We start from the raw sequence: 15,665 nt of genomic DNA on the forward strand, positions 1-15,665 counted from the left end.
TATATAAATTTATCWTGCGTTGCTTGGCATAATGGCATAAATAAACGCGTGTGTAGCCGCCAGACGAAAGTGTATTTGTGTACACTCTTTGTTCGGTGATCTTCCTAATTCTCATGATTTATCTAGTGTCACATACATTTAAAAGGCAAACATATGTATGATGTACGTATATACAATTACAAATATAAATACAATTACGATACAATATAACAATATAAACAAATAAAATTGCTAAATAAATTGATTTTACAAATTAAATTATAAACAGCAGCCCGGGCCTTAAGAGGGATTTGTCTCTATAAATATAAATTTGGCCTAACTTGCGCAGCATTCATTAGCGTGAGGTTTAGCTCACAGTTCATTGGATCATAAGGCTTATAACAGTATATATAATTATATATATATAATATGTATATAAGGACAACTCTTAAATTACTTCATTATGTCGGTATGCTGGACAAGAAGTTTACAAATATTGCCGTAGGCCAATATAATTTCAGCTTAACAATAGTTTTTTTTTAATCTATTTGATATCTTACATACTACTGTCGTATAGCGAATATATGCACACATACMTAGTGTTAAAATCAAAGTTCAGCTTTGCACAGTGTTTATTAATAAGACAAAATATTCAAAGTGTATCGTGTCATCTAAAGTTGTCTAATATTTTAGTATTTAACTTTTTTACTTTTTAATTAAAATTAAATTCAGCAATTACATTCCGTACGAGAGACTTGCCTGAAGTTAATGAAACTCCTGTGTATTCAATTTGAATAAATGTCAACAATTGAGCGTCAATAGTGTTTATAAGCGTTTTAATCGTTTATATCTTAGTACCAGAAAGTAATTTTAGTCAGTCTCATTGTCGCGATGCATTTTTTCCTAATAGGCTCTATTTTGGTTAATTTAGTAAATTGTAATTGAAACATTTACATTATTTCGAACGAAAACATGGTCRGCCATCATAATCACAAAATTCACCGAACTGTGTTTTCTGTCGCTTTCCAGTGGTTCCATGTGACTTGTACTTAATTTCTCAATGCGCATTCTAGAATAATGTGAAATGTTGCTCGAACTTTGAAAAATTTTCCTATATCAATGAAATACATAAATAAAACAAATAGTTACCGTCAATGTAGTTTAAAGAGTAACTAGSCAAAAGCAATATTTTCACATAACTACATACAATATTAATTTTTATCTTATATTGTCGATTTGCTAATATTAATCAAAATTATACGCTACCCCGTTCATGTTAGTAAGAGCCGAATTGAAAGCTATAATCCAACTATCCAAATATCTACAACAAATATCAAGTTTTAACCGAAATACAACAAATACAATATTATGCACAATTTCATCTACAATTGCATATATAATATTTTTGAATGAAGTACTCAACAAACTAGTATAAAATATAACAAGTTCAGTTGATGGCTTGCTCGGTCATCTGCAAGCACAGCGTCTCCAATTGATCTAAACTATTAATGTCGTTCATGGCTACGGTAGCGGAGCTAGACACTGGAGTTTTCATATGCACTTTATCCACTATTTGTAAATTCATGTTAGATAATGAAGGGATTGTTGTTGCGGGTACTAAGGGTACATTTTGTTTACCGCCATGAGTCTCATTGAATGGCGTCGACATATTGCTACAGTTTTTCACCGTTTTTACACCACAACTACAAGTATTACTACTATTTCTATTCACATCGCACAAACAATTTAACATGTTGTTATTTCGACAGCTATTGCCAACTGCGGCTGCTGCTGCGGCAAGTAGCTGCAACTCTTGCTGTTGCTGTTGACATAATAGGTTATTATTTAACATACTAGTGTTATTGTTTAATAAATTTGGCTGTTGAGGTTGTTGGGGACCAATCATACCGCTCACACCAATTTCATCACTACTAACCATAACCACTGCCGCCATTGTCTTTTGTGGTTGCTGGGTCTGCTGCGATAAGCTCTGTGATTGCTGTGATGGTTCGGCCTTCCCGTTTACATTCGCTAGACTCGTCTTATATGTAGAAGTTAAATTGGCATTAATAGTATTCTGGTTGCCAATAGCTGCCGTGATACTAGTTCGACGCAAGTGACCATCGCTTGATGGTGGCCCTGCGGGTACAATTCCTTGACCAGGCTTAAAGACCATTTTTTGGGGTTGTTGAGCTCCACCTGACACTAATATTAAATTGTTGAGAGATCTTCGATGTTGTTGTTGTTGTTGCTGCTGCTGATGCTGATGTGGGGGCAAAGTTGGAAAGTGGCTATGCTGGGGCAAAATAGTATTTTGATCTGGTTGTTGTTGTGATAATTGTGAATGATGATTGTGATGTGGTTGTTTGACCTGGTGTTGTTGGCTGTTCATGAAGTTTGGATATGACGAACTTTTGTATTGATGCTGTGCGCTACCATTATTTCCACTGYTGCTGCTGCCTATACTTCCGTAGTCAACCGGTTGTGTCTGGCTGCCACCATGGAGGTGATGCTGATGTTGATGATTTTGTGATATGCTACTACCAGAGAAGTTAAGCATATCATTTGAATTTTTTCTGTGGTTAATGCGGTCATTACTTCCGTTCTTTATATCACATTTTCGAGATTTCCCACTCCATCTGTATGATTTATTTAAACAAAGCATAAATACAAACGCCTGTATTAGTTCCAGAGAATTTAATGAATACTTACCTAGATTTATTTAAATTTCCGGAGCTTCCATTTTTGATGTGGTGTGCCTTGTGACCAATTGAAATCTTATATTTTGAAAGTTTGAATTTCAGTTCTTTCAGTTGATTTGAATGGTTCACAAAAGCCTCACTGTGTATGGCACGATCTAGTACCCACATTAAAACGTTGATGTTTTCTTCATCTTGAACGGCGTTAGTTTCACGTTGCACCATCGAGCCAACTGTAAATATCTTATTTTGAAACGATTTCGCAATATAATAAAAAAAAATTTATTACCTATATCCAAAATTTTCAAAAATTTATGAGCAACATTGTCTTCATTTGAGCCGCCATCACCAGTTTCGAATGGTTTCATTGGGGAAAGTACCATGCTTGCCAAGTCCTCCACTACAGTTTGTAGCTTTATTTGACCATTTACCAAATCCTCTTCCAATTTACTCAGGTGATTAGTGCGTTCTTTCAATTTTTCTATACATATTGCTAATTTGTGCGATGCACCTTTGGTTACTCCCAAGCCTTGTAAATATTCTTCAGTGATACAGAGCATATCTTCATATGTCATATTTTTGAAWAGATCGATGTACTTATGTAGACGCAAAGATTTCAGCCACAATCCAATATTTGACATGCCCAAATTTCGGCTTTGAAATTTTATATAACCTGGTTTAAAGTCATCCAGACGAGTATCGGAACCACTGTTAGCTAAGCCCCCACGCTGATGTTCTATGGAAAGTGAAAAGCTCCGCGGTTTATTTGCAAATTGCGCCAAGTTTTCATTTGAATTTGAGCAATTGTCGTTAACCGTAATTACGGAGGAATTTGAAGATGATGACGACGTGGATAACGTTTGCGTTGTGAGACTGTTAGATCGGCGTGTCTTTAGCGCTGTCAACTTGCTATCTAAACTCCAKCGAGTCATATCCGTTTGCTCATAATTGTTCATATTACTTATTGGCATTGAAGTGTAGGCCATTTGTGGCTGTAGCGACTGWATAAATAAAATAAACTTTTATATAAATTAAAGCATATGAATTAAAAAGAGTATACTACCTTTTGATTTGCATCATTATTAATGGAAGATGAAGAATCGTTTATACATTGATCATCAACGTTTATAGATATATGCGGTTCAAAGTCGATAATTTCTGTGCCATTTTTTGAAAACGATGTATCGTGTTCGTCGTTGTTGGAATTACTATAGCTATTATTCTCGCAAACATTGCTCTCATTATGTCCATTGCTACCCAAAATATTTATAATTGGGTTGTTACTGTTATTAAAGAGGCCAGATATTACGGGGTTTGTATTTGTGGTGGCTGCTGCTGCTGCAGCTACACCATTCACTAATGACGACTCCTCCGCATGTGAATCAACACCTATTGTCGCAATGTTCAAAGACAAACCCAATTTATTTTGACTAGATCCTAATTCGTTTAGATTAATACCATTGAAATTATCACAGAGTTGATCAGTAATGCTACTGTTGCGTCGATTTGTACAACTACTGCCGCTACTACTCGAACTTATTTCACTCAAATTATTCATACCACCGTTAGCAAATCCGCTGTCATTCCGCATGAAGTTGGTCCAGTCAGGTAGAGAATTCGGTTGTGAATTAGGGTTTTGTTGAACATTATTATGACTCTTGCTTGGAGGAGCAATTGTTTGCCAATCAGCATTTCGACTCTTTGTGAATGRTGATATTCCATGTCCTGGAGCAAAACTCCCAGAAGATGACATGGAATTATTGGAAATGGATGACGATGTAAGGGACGAAACAGATGAGATTGACGCATCCGAACTGACACCCAAACTTTGATTTATGCTACTATTGTTTCGTTTTTTTGGTTCTACCARTTTATCAGTAGCCATTAGATGATCCTCCAAGTGTCGCAGCCAAACATTCARTGACCTGATGAACATTAAATATGCAAAATATATAGCAACATTTACATTGGATCTGTTAGATATTAATTAAATATTTTATGTAAGAAAAAAAACGTACCTTCGATCTTCGTTGCTTATGGCAGGATGAATAAGCATGTATGAAAATATTTGCTGAACCAACTCTGTGGGCACACGCTGATTCATGGTGTCACGCACTGTCGATGGAATTAGAGCCAAATAAACTAATTTGGCGTCATTATTTCCAGGTTTTAAGAGGGGTAGCATGTTTAAAACCTCAATCAATATCTCCTTCTTTTTATCATACAATTTACGTTCATCGCAATTTGTAATTTGAAAATCAGAACCATAACATGGCATGGTGTCCTTGTCTATTGTACCCGCAGTTAGAGCATCCACTGCGTCGTTCAAATGCAACGTCTTGTAGGCGTTTAAGAGTTTTTTCAAATACGAAGGATTGTTCGCATTCATGTCGATGAGAACGCTACTCAGATTAGTTTCTGAGCTAAAACTTTGTGTTAGCGCATGATCAATAGCATATTGTAAGAACTTTAAATTAGGATATCTCAGACGCTTCAGCAGAGCATACATAACTACGGTTCGTTCGCAATTATTCCAACTTTCAAAGAAACTCGTTACTGTTGTAACTTGTTCACCAAATGTTATTGGACTATTTCTGCTATAATCATTCCGTTTGTGAATGTCGTCATTCGTAGCAAACAAATTATGGCCATTGCCACTCTTTTCGGTAGTAATATATTTCATGATGGCTATTTATACTTTTTTATATGTATATATATTTAATTTTTTTCTTGATATATTCTATTTAAAATCTGCTGCAAATTTCTAAATGAGAAATTGTTAAGGAAATAAAATTAATAAAATAGTATGAAGCGGCGTTAATAATTAGGATATTCAACTAAATTTCAGATACAGTTTTATTAGGCATTTTATATATGTATACATTGTATATTACACATATGTATGTGCATAAATTTTATTTGATAATTTTTGGGAATTTGAGTGTAGAAGTAGCAAACATTTTTGTTTGTAGTTTAAATTTTGTAATTAAATATAATTGACTGTAATAATCCCGATTAAGTGCCATAAACAAATATGCAGATATTTTTTTTACATATTATCTATAAATTAAATTTGGATTAACCCAGTGACACTGAAAATATCGATTCAAGTTTAATGTAATGTAACTTAMATACAATTTTAACTTTTTCTCAAAGTTTTTAAAGTGGTACATAGAGGGAGAAATTTTTATGTAAATTTTTGAAAGAAACACAAAATTGTGTGGTACAAAGCGAATGGTAGACAAATGAAAAATTTATATGTATTTGCAAAAAAGCGTGAGATGCAGGGATAGCACTTAATCGTGGTGGTACTTTTGACTGTATCTCTTTTATTCAACTTTTTYAATTCAACTTTTTTAACCGATTAAAATTAAAAGGAAATTTTATAATAAATGCAGATTGCATGTGGTGTTTTCTATTTGCCAATTGTTAAAAACAAACTACAACAGTACAAATAAACTASAGGTCAAAGAAGTTCAAAACTGTAAAAGTCCTGCCCTGTTTTTACAATTTTTAACATCTTTGAAACATGAAAATCCTTATATAGCATTTCATATTTATTAGGATTTTATAATATTTTATACGTATATGATATAATTAAACATTTAGATAACAGTGTAACCGGAATATAAAAATTTGAATTTAGTTTCAAAATATGTATATACTTACACAAATTATTGGGAATAATATAGTGAGCTAAGGTTTTAGGATAATTAATTTCGTTTGGAAATTAWAGTCATTTGTCATTTAAAATACTTTCAAAAATGGTGACAGTTTTCTTTTATGTCGCTAGTCACGACAGTCTGATTTTGCCCGCAAATTATGCTGTTTACACGACTATTTGGCAAATTTTATTAACACATATACTAACAATATTTGCATTTTCTATCGTTTGATTATCACTTAACGTACGAAATATTGCGAACAATCTACATTTAATACAAAATCAACAGTCCTCATTTAAAATTATACAAAATTTGCGTCTTCTGATTTTATTTTCTCAACTTTGGAATGATATTGCGCAACTATAAGTAAGGCCTCTAGAAGTCGACTTAAGTGTACGGTACTTTTGAATCAGCGAGTTACCAAAAATGTTCTAAAATGGATTCTTTAGCAAGCAGGTACTTAAAGCTAATTTACATGATTTTCATAAGACGTTGACTTCAGCGTCGAAGCATGCTGTCCATCACAATTCTTTTGCGGGTAGTAAGTTACCGTTAACATTCATCTGGAGAGAAATTACAGTGCTTCCGAGGGGAATAGTATCATGCAATAAAAAAAAAAAAAAAAACAGTACAAAGGAGAGCTGCGCGCGCAGTCATCTATACTTCAATCTATACTAAATGCTTATGTTGTTGGGGTTAATGCATAATTGGCAAAGTCTATTTACTTTATCATTTCACTCACCACTGTCGTTGTTATTTGCCTTAGGAATTTGCCATCCRTTTTCCCATCTCAAAAGTTTTTTCAAGTTTCCTTATGGTTTAATTATGAATATTATCTTTCTTTACGTTATGACTTAATACTTCTTTGTTAACGTAAAATTTCAGTACAAAACGCACTCGGAGAAAACCTTGAATTTCATCGTGTTTTCTTTGCAATGTATTCCGTTTAATCCGCCCTGTCGTCAAATAGGCAGCATGTCTTTTGCTTTACAAAATAAACTTTTAATCAATCATTACCGCTAGAAACAAATGTCTAGATAATTCGTTTAACACTTGATTTATTCCAATTTTGTACTTGTTCTTTAMAAATCCTCAACATATTTATACATTGCAATTATAGCTGAACTAATGAAATTTTTCTTTCACACTCATAGAAAGTTCAACAAAAAGACATCTACTAATTTGACATTAGGTCGCGTACTTACACAGAGTTGCATATWTATAGTGTTGATACAGAGAACGTAAATTTGATATGATATACGTTCTTTGTATGGACCATCACCAGAAAACGAATATTATATAAAAAGTATTTATGTTATTATTATTATCATATACCTAYAAATATCCCAAAGTCGAGAAACTCCAATAATTTAATTCACAMGCTTGGAAGTTAATCCATATACACGTTGCAACTCAATAACCAACTGAGTAAGAAAGCGATGAACGATCGCATGTACATTGTTTGGTATTTTATAAATAGGAAATTTGATACCTGATTCATTAAAAGTAGTTATAGCAAGTGAATAAAAGAATTTTACTACATTTACATTTAAATATAAATGCATCAAATAATTTTAGAAATTGTGTGAATATTTTTAGTGTTTTTCGATGTGATGTGAACATCGACTTATAGTGCTGCCAAACTTTTATTTTATTTGACTGTCAAGTATGGTAAATTTTCCACAAAATTACTTATACTTTAATTCACGATAAAACAGAATACATTCTAATCAAAACAATATGTACAACTAAAAAGATTAAAAAATCCAATATGTGAAATTGTTTAAACAATGTTAAAGGTATTTGTAAAGAGTTCAGAAGAATCAGTTGTGATAGATCAAAGTGTAATTCATTATAAATATAAAAGAGAAAATGTTTGTTACGTCTGATTCGGAAAAAAAGTGTTTCTTGGAGCATACTAAAGCTGCTCGAGAGGAACGAGCCTACGAAAAACGTCGGGAAGAGGCGGCTGTGAGAATACAAGCGCAATGGAAAGGATACGTAGCACGTAAACAGTATTACAATAAGATAATGTAAATATGTGCGCGAGATTATAACTTTGGTATCTATTAGTAAATACAATAATTTTCGTCAATTTAGCTATGACTTTGACAATATATTCATAAAGGAAAATGCTGATGTGGACGTAGATCTTTTAGCAGCAAATACYGTGTATCCGGTTGTTCGGCGCTTCCTCACATATTTTGAATGTAAAAATGGATCACCCGCTGTAGTGAAACCGTTACGGGAGAAGTTTGAATGTTTATGTCGATACTTAAACAAAGCCATGGAATCGGAAACACCAAAATTGTCGTACGCTGCTCTTTGTCTGCACAAAGACAAGAGGTGCGTAATAAATTCCAAATATATGAAATATATTATATTGATTACTGCATTTYAGCTTGCCTTGGTTGGCACATATCAAATCATTATTGAGTTTATGTTGTTTAATGCTGGGCGATATTAAACCAGGTAGATATAATAAACAAACCAAAACCAAATTGAAATGTAATCAACGAAATTTGTAGAGAATCATACCGACAGCATTTCCTTGGCTCTGTATCTGCATACTTTAATAGTTTTCACTTCACCAAAGTCGTGGGGTATTCTGCGCAATAAACAATTCGAAAAAATGCAACCAGCATTTCAGAAAATATGCTGCAACATTCAGGGAAAATTAGTACAAAATAATTTTTTCAAAACTATGCGCGTAAGTATATTAAACATATGTATCCTTTTTTGTAATTTTATTTTAAATATTAACAAAGTTATGTATTAACAGACAATCCTATTGAAAGGCACAGCACGAGAGGACCTTTCCCTTAAGCCGGTTTCACTTAAAGCTATCATGACGCTTTCTACACGACCGCTTATTGATGGGAATTTCAGTCGTAATTTGATGACGTATTTTTTCGCGGAAATTTTATCCGTACCAGCACTGGTGTTTCATTTGAATATTGTTACACCGSAGTGTTTGGAAAATCTCACAAACATGCATGTCCTGAAGCGATTTGTTCAATCAGCAGAAGATTCTAATTGGTTTTCCGAATTTACAAACAATATGCCTGTAAGTTAACATTAGTACACAATTTGCCGCACTTTGTATTTGAATTTTGCTGTCTTAAGGGGACCAAATTACTTGCATTGTTGGGAAATGTTGTGAATCTTTTTACAATCGAAAACTTTGTAGAAGCAAAAGAGCTCGCGTATCCCCTTTTCACGGTATTTATTTGAAGTTTGTATGTTAATATTACAATAATTGTTGCTGATATTTCTGTATAGAATGCAACCACCATACTGCTCGAAAATATTCCTAACACGGTATCAAGCAAAGGAGTATTCACGCAATGGCATGAACTACTTGGATGGCATACACCCTCGTTAGATTCAGCACAAAATCAAAATGTGGCACTGATTAAAAAACAATTCCATTTGTTATGGGGTCATCGATGTATCAAAGTTTTGTTGGCTGATTTGCTTAGGGATATTAATGCTAATTATGAACGCATAGAATTCCAGCCCCCGGCACAAGCATCCACAAGCAACTTACTACGCAGGGCACTGGATCGCGGATCAGCTCGCGGCACTTTTATCAGAGGTAATAGATCGTGGCGTAGGCTCGATTGTACAGAAGTGGAGCAAGTGTCTCGAGTATGTGCCATGTTTTATGCGGCATTAAACACGCTTTCACAACTTCGCCTTGACATTTTAACAGGTATTAAAAAATATAAATAAAAATTATTTTTAATATATTATATTTATTTTTAACATTTGTAGGTATTTGCTACAATGATAATGTTTTGTACGACCTTTGGCTACTTCTGTCCTCGCTGGGGCCGAATTGTGGTATGAAAGAGTTTATGGAGCTATTAAAGCAAGACAACGKTTTACAAAAACCCCAAGTCACAATGCTCATGCTCTTTTGTGATAGTATGACCCATTATGTTACGTATGTAAAACATGAATTACATGAACATACAAAAATTGAAATATAAAATATATTTTGTAGCATTTTAGATGAGTATGAAATGTATACGGAACAAAAGCCATTTCTCCTCAATGACTACGTCATGCTTACTTATTTTCTCAAYAATATACTGTACAAACTTATCAACGAGAATTTACTTGGCAAGTATAATATTGAAATTGTTATTAGTTTCAGTTAAATTTGGTAATTAATGAATTGAAATCTTAAATAGGTACGAAAAATGTCACCCAATGCCCAGTATTTGTGTCGCTGCACACGTTGCTGTTATGCCTGTACCGACGCGATTGTCGTCGAGCATTTGCGCCGAATAACCATTGGCTGATTCCCGAAGTAAAGCCCTCGGCGTTTATTAGTGATTTGGAGAAAGCCAAAAGGCACGCAGTGATTCTATTACAGAAAATGCCTCATATCATACCCCATGAAGATCGTGTCAAATTGTTTCGCAAGTTCGTGCAAAACGAAAAGGCTGTCATGGGTTTAACGGAAAGTGCGTGCGCATCGCCACGATCTGCTTTAATCGTTGTGCATCGTGACCGAATTGTGGAGGATGGTTATCGACAGTTAGCTGCACTTAGGCCTCATGCACTAAAAGTGAGTAATTATGAAAATGAGTGAATTTATATTTAATTTAGAAACACATATCAAAACAACGTTTAGGGTGTGATTCGTGTGCGTTTTATTAATCAACAAGGTTTGCATGAGGCCGGTATTGATCAAGACGGCGTTTTCAAAGAGTTTTTAGAGGAAACTATTAAGAAAGTATTTGATCCATCGCTAAATTTATTTAAAACAACTACGGATCAACGCTTATATCCTTCGCCTATATCATATGTGCAGGACAATCATTTACAATTGTTTGAGTTTGTGGGTCGTATGCTGGGAAAAGCAGTATATGAAGGTATAGTTGTGGATGTACCATTCGCTTCCTTCTTTCTGTCGCAGCTCTTAGGACAAACACACCAGGCATTGTACTCTTGCATGGATGAGCTGCCCTCATTAGACAACGAGCTCTATCGCAGTCTTACATTCATTAAACACTATAAACAAGACGTGGCCGACTTGAATTTAACATTTTCGGTAGATCAAGATGTAATGGGAAAGATTGTTACACATGAATTGCATCCAGGTGGTAAAGCTCGTGCTGTTACGGACAGCAATAAGCTGGTATATATACATTATATGGCCTATTTCCATATGAACACGCAAATACGGGAACAAACGCAGGCTTTTAATCGTGGATTTCGTAGTATCGTCAATCCAGAATGGTTATCTCTATTTTCACCTCCGGAATTACAGCGCCTTATATCTGGCGATACTGTGCCGCTAGATTTGCGAGATCTACGTAAGCATACACAGTATTATGGCGGCTTTCATGATTCGCACCGTGTTGTTGGTTGGTTATGGGATATCTTGGCCAAAGACTTTACAGAAGAAGAGCGCAAACTATTTCTTAAGGTACGATATATTTRTTTTGTATATATAAATGCCGTTTATTGATTCTTCATCTTTTTTATAGTTTGTAACTAGTTGTTCCAAACCACCTTTACTTGGATTTGCAAACCTCGAACCACCGTTTTCAATTCGTTGTGTTGAAGTTAGTGATGACGAAGATACTGGTGACACAATTGGTAGTGTTATACGTGGATTCTTCACCATACGCAAGAAGGATCCACTCAATCGCTTGCCGACATCATCGACCTGCTTCAATTTATTGAAGTTACCAAACTACCAAAAGAAGTCCACGTTGCGCGACAAATTACGTTACGCTGTTAGCAGCAATACCGGATTTGAGTTGTCCTAAACTTATTACCTAAATTTAACGTCTAAATTAAATATGCAACTGAACTGTATCTATAAGTGTTTACACCAATATAAATTGCATATAAGTAGGCAATGATTTTGAAAGTGCGATATTAGAGAAAATGTTAATGCATGGTTTCTCTGCGATAAAAAGATATATGTATTTGAATTGAAATTTTTATTATATTCACCTTATGCGTTTATATGGTATAGGTATATAGTATCTGCTAAACTTCATTAGGTTAACCCATAAGTTTTATCTTTTAATAATTTCCTGGTGAAAGAACTCTTAGTGCGATACGGATCCGGGTCCGCCATKCTACGAAGTCCAAGTAAATTCGCGTGTTGCGTAATTGGGTAGTGCCGATTTTTTWCTTACACTAAGCGGAGATCTCGCTAGTTGGATGTTCAACAGATTTGCTGCAACMATTTAGTTCAATTTCACTTTCGAAACATTTATATATCCGTTATGCAGAATTTTATTTTCACAGTTGATGAGTAGTTGTAATGAGTTTGAAAATTTCAGGTAACTGTGATAAAAAATTTACATAATATTCATTTTCTCTACACATACATATGTATTGTATATTATTAATATAATGAAATTTATGTATAAATAGGTATGTGTATTTATTTAAAATGGCAAAATATTTATAAAACCATAAAAAGTAAAAAAAAAAATTCGAAATTTTTGTTCTTTTTCCAAATAAACATCTCTGTCAAAAGTGTCATATGTATATGTTATATTCAAAAAAGGATAACTAATTTGAGTTTCAATAATATTTACTGTTGACAAATACTACGTAATCGAATCATTCATCACTTACATATCTGCCTAGTTAGGATTAATGTTTTCTGGATGTTTAACGTTATTTTCAATTCTGTATGTAAAGGAAATCGGTACGTGTTTTTCATAAGCTCGGCAACTCTGGAGATATTCGATGTAATCACACTTAATTTTTGATTGGCTGTTTGAAATTGTGAGTACCTTCATCTCTTTCCTCCATTACTGTTCGCCATTGTTTTGGAGGTTGTTCTTTGCATTAAAAAACCATTTACTGACAATTGCAATTTATCGCTCAAACTTGGAGGTGGAATAAACCTTTTTTTAAATATATAAATACGTATTCATGAGTGTACACACATATGTATGTATATGAACACGAAACTAAAACTTCATTATTTATATGTTTTCACGGAGTCACTGATTTACTCTTACTCCACACATCCTTAGAAGTTTACAGTTCTATATAAATTTGAGCCGCTTAGAAAACCCGAAGATTTAAGCCAAGTCGGTATAAAATGATACATTCTTAGAATTGAATTATTCAAAAAATAATACATTTTATTTAGTTTTTTTTGGAATTAACTGAATCCTACACGTTTGTCGATTGTCCCGTAATTGAACTATATTCTTATGTATATTTCCAATATACAAGTCCAACATAATTTTGTGATATGTTTTATATCTCGAAACAATGGTGCTGAGTTTTCAGTATGCGAAATATTAAAAATTTATTCAAACTGGCTGGTTCATCACTAGCAATGCATATACACWGTTGGAGAAAATAATAGAAACAACATCAACTCCTGTACAAAAACTAAATTGTTAATTATGAAAGAAATTAATATACATAAAAACAGTAGCGCATAAAATACTGTTAACGATGCTTTAACGTACTGTCCTTTTATAATCGATTTCACTATTTATATTYTCCGAAATTTGCGTGTTAAAGCTGGAAAAATATAGAAACAATCACGATTTCCCGAATGTTTMAAGTTTTCTCTGTTAGTTCAGTAAAAAGGTTTTATACTTTAAAGTAAGTTTAGCTACAAGTCATAAATTTTATGAATTAACCAGATCTGCACAAGTTGAAAGATCAAAAGCATACCACTCGAATTTTACTTTTCCCCAAAATTTAACCTTATTTTTTGCTTTAAAGCCTCCAATTTAATATCCAACACAAGTGTTCATTCATATTTAGGTCAGATGATAGGGTAGGTCTCACCTTTACATTAATTTTTTGGTACTGGAACTATTCCTTAAGRAATTTAAAGGAATGTTTGGGGTCATTTTCCTGCATGAACTCTTATTTTAAGTCCATTTTTTTCCTCGCCATATTGTAGCATCACCTTCTGCAATATATTAACGTCATCTGGAGCGCAGTCCTTTTGCATAGAAATGAAACTTTCCTAGGTGAATGTGCCTTCAAGTCAAAATAAAATATTTCAACTTGTCAATTCCGTATTATCCGACTGGACACTGATCCCTGCAAGATATGAGGCTCGCTGGCTGCCCAATTATGTCTTTAAATCGAACTTCAGAGAGAAATTTTTAACAWAGCAGTGCATCAATTTAGCAACTTCCCTTATTTTTTCCACCGTTTTTAAGGTTTTTTTTTTTATGGTATTCCGTTCTAGAGCTGTACAGGGCGCTCCGCAACCCATTCTGAATATAAAAGTAGAGTTGATGCCGCGTAAGTACTCAGCAGTTAAACAAAAAAAAATTATATTAAATATGTATTTTGTTAAGATAATTAAAAAAAAGAAAATGCGGGTTTACTTAGTTTCAAGCGTTTAGTTTCTATTATTTTTTTTTTCAACACTGTATGTAAAAAATGTATATAAATATATGTAAACATTAATATTTATCTCCCTTTATACGGAAGTGGCGTGCGAAACAAGTTTGTACGCATACACATATATAAATATGTMCACATGTATATGCGCATAGGTAAATATATCCACATATACATGTATTGTATGTACATATATACAGGTACATGTCTCGTACTGCATACGCGCATATGTTAGGTGAGTCTAAATAGTGTTTGAATGCACGCTTATCAGCAGATCAGAGAATGCCGCATCTTAAGTGATGGCGCCAAAGTCAGTAGCGAGACTCAATTGTAGTGTCATTGTCGGTCGATGTTTCTGTCCATTGGATGTTGTTCGATGCTTTTTGGTGACTCTTCATTCGCATATCAGYGTTGCCATAACTATTACGATATTTGAAAAATAAAAGAAGAAGCAAAAATAAATCGTTGTACATACATATATAAGTAGTGGTAATCGAGGGCTTGATGCATTTACTATATATGTAAATGTGGTTTGTTAGATGTAAATACAAAGTAGCAGTGTAACAAGGAATGTGAATGTGATTCTACATATTCACATACCAATAATAAGACGATATTTCTTTGTGCTGAACTTAAACWTTTTAGGAATATATACATAGATCTTTGTAAAATTTAACTATTTAAATTTTGGAAGTTGAGCTATTGTATAAATTGTTCAAAACTGTATGTTTTGGCAACTGCTCAACGGCACTACTTTTGGCAAACTGGCAAACTTTGCAAAGTAGTATGTGAGAAAGGTGCCAACATTTGTCGGATGCCATAATCATCTATCATTGGCTGTAGCGCTAGTTAACCTATGGAACCATACTGTGAATGCACCGGCATAATAATTGTTAACAAATAGTTGCTGAGTGGAGTGCTACTGGCGCGATTCTCTTAAATTGCGCAGTGTATT

General features: G+C 33.8%; 2 protein-coding genes across 4 annotated transcripts; one reads left to right on the plus strand and one right to left on the minus strand.

Moving 5' to 3' along the window:
- On the minus strand, positions 1 to 7,505 carry LOC108977107 (protein Smaug). 3 transcript variants are annotated; one of them, XM_018946642.1, is made up of 7 exons: positions 7,086 to 7,505; positions 4,697 to 5,442; positions 3,742 to 4,603; positions 2,968 to 3,679; positions 2,692 to 2,911; positions 1,916 to 2,618; positions 1 to 1,090 (listed from the first exon to the last, which is right to left on the minus strand). In XM_018946642.1, the coding sequence occupies exons 2-7, from the start codon at positions 5,359 to 5,361 to the stop codon at positions 1,049 to 1,051; spliced, it is 3,204 nt and encodes a 1,067-aa protein (XP_018802187.1). In that variant the 5' UTR covers positions 5,362 to 5,442; positions 7,086 to 7,505; the 3' UTR covers positions 1 to 1,048. The 3 variants fall into 3 exon arrangements, with proteins under 3 accessions (XP_018802187.1, XP_018802166.1, XP_018802176.1); XM_018946621.1 differs by lacking the exon at positions 1 to 1,090 and having other exon boundaries at positions 1,125 to 2,618; XM_018946631.1 differs by lacking the exons at positions 1 to 1,090; positions 7,086 to 7,505 and adding an exon at positions 6,348 to 6,788 and having other exon boundaries at positions 1,125 to 2,618.
- A 563-nt stretch (positions 7,506 to 8,068) lies between these two features.
- LOC108976890 (ubiquitin-protein ligase E3B) lies at positions 8,069 to 12,690 on the plus strand. The gene is made up of 12 exons (XM_018946311.1): positions 8,069 to 8,376; positions 8,444 to 8,689; positions 8,745 to 8,815; positions 8,872 to 9,053; positions 9,126 to 9,410; positions 9,470 to 9,565; positions 9,626 to 10,058; positions 10,121 to 10,292; positions 10,353 to 10,471; positions 10,543 to 10,922; positions 10,989 to 11,786; positions 11,848 to 12,690. Exons 1-12 carry the CDS (start codon positions 8,216 to 8,218, stop codon positions 12,130 to 12,132), a joined length of 3,228 nt encoding a protein of 1,075 aa, XP_018801856.1. The 5' UTR covers positions 8,069 to 8,215; the 3' UTR covers positions 12,133 to 12,690.
- The last annotated feature ends 2,975 nt before the right edge of the window (positions 12,691 to 15,665 follow it).

Source organism: Bactrocera latifrons, unplaced genomic scaffold (assembly GCF_001853355.1).
Source record: "Bactrocera latifrons isolate USDA-ARS-PBARC rearing strain unplaced genomic scaffold, ASM185335v1 scaffold_116, whole genome shotgun sequence".
NCBI lineage: Eukaryota > Metazoa > Arthropoda > Insecta > Diptera > Tephritidae > Bactrocera > Bactrocera latifrons.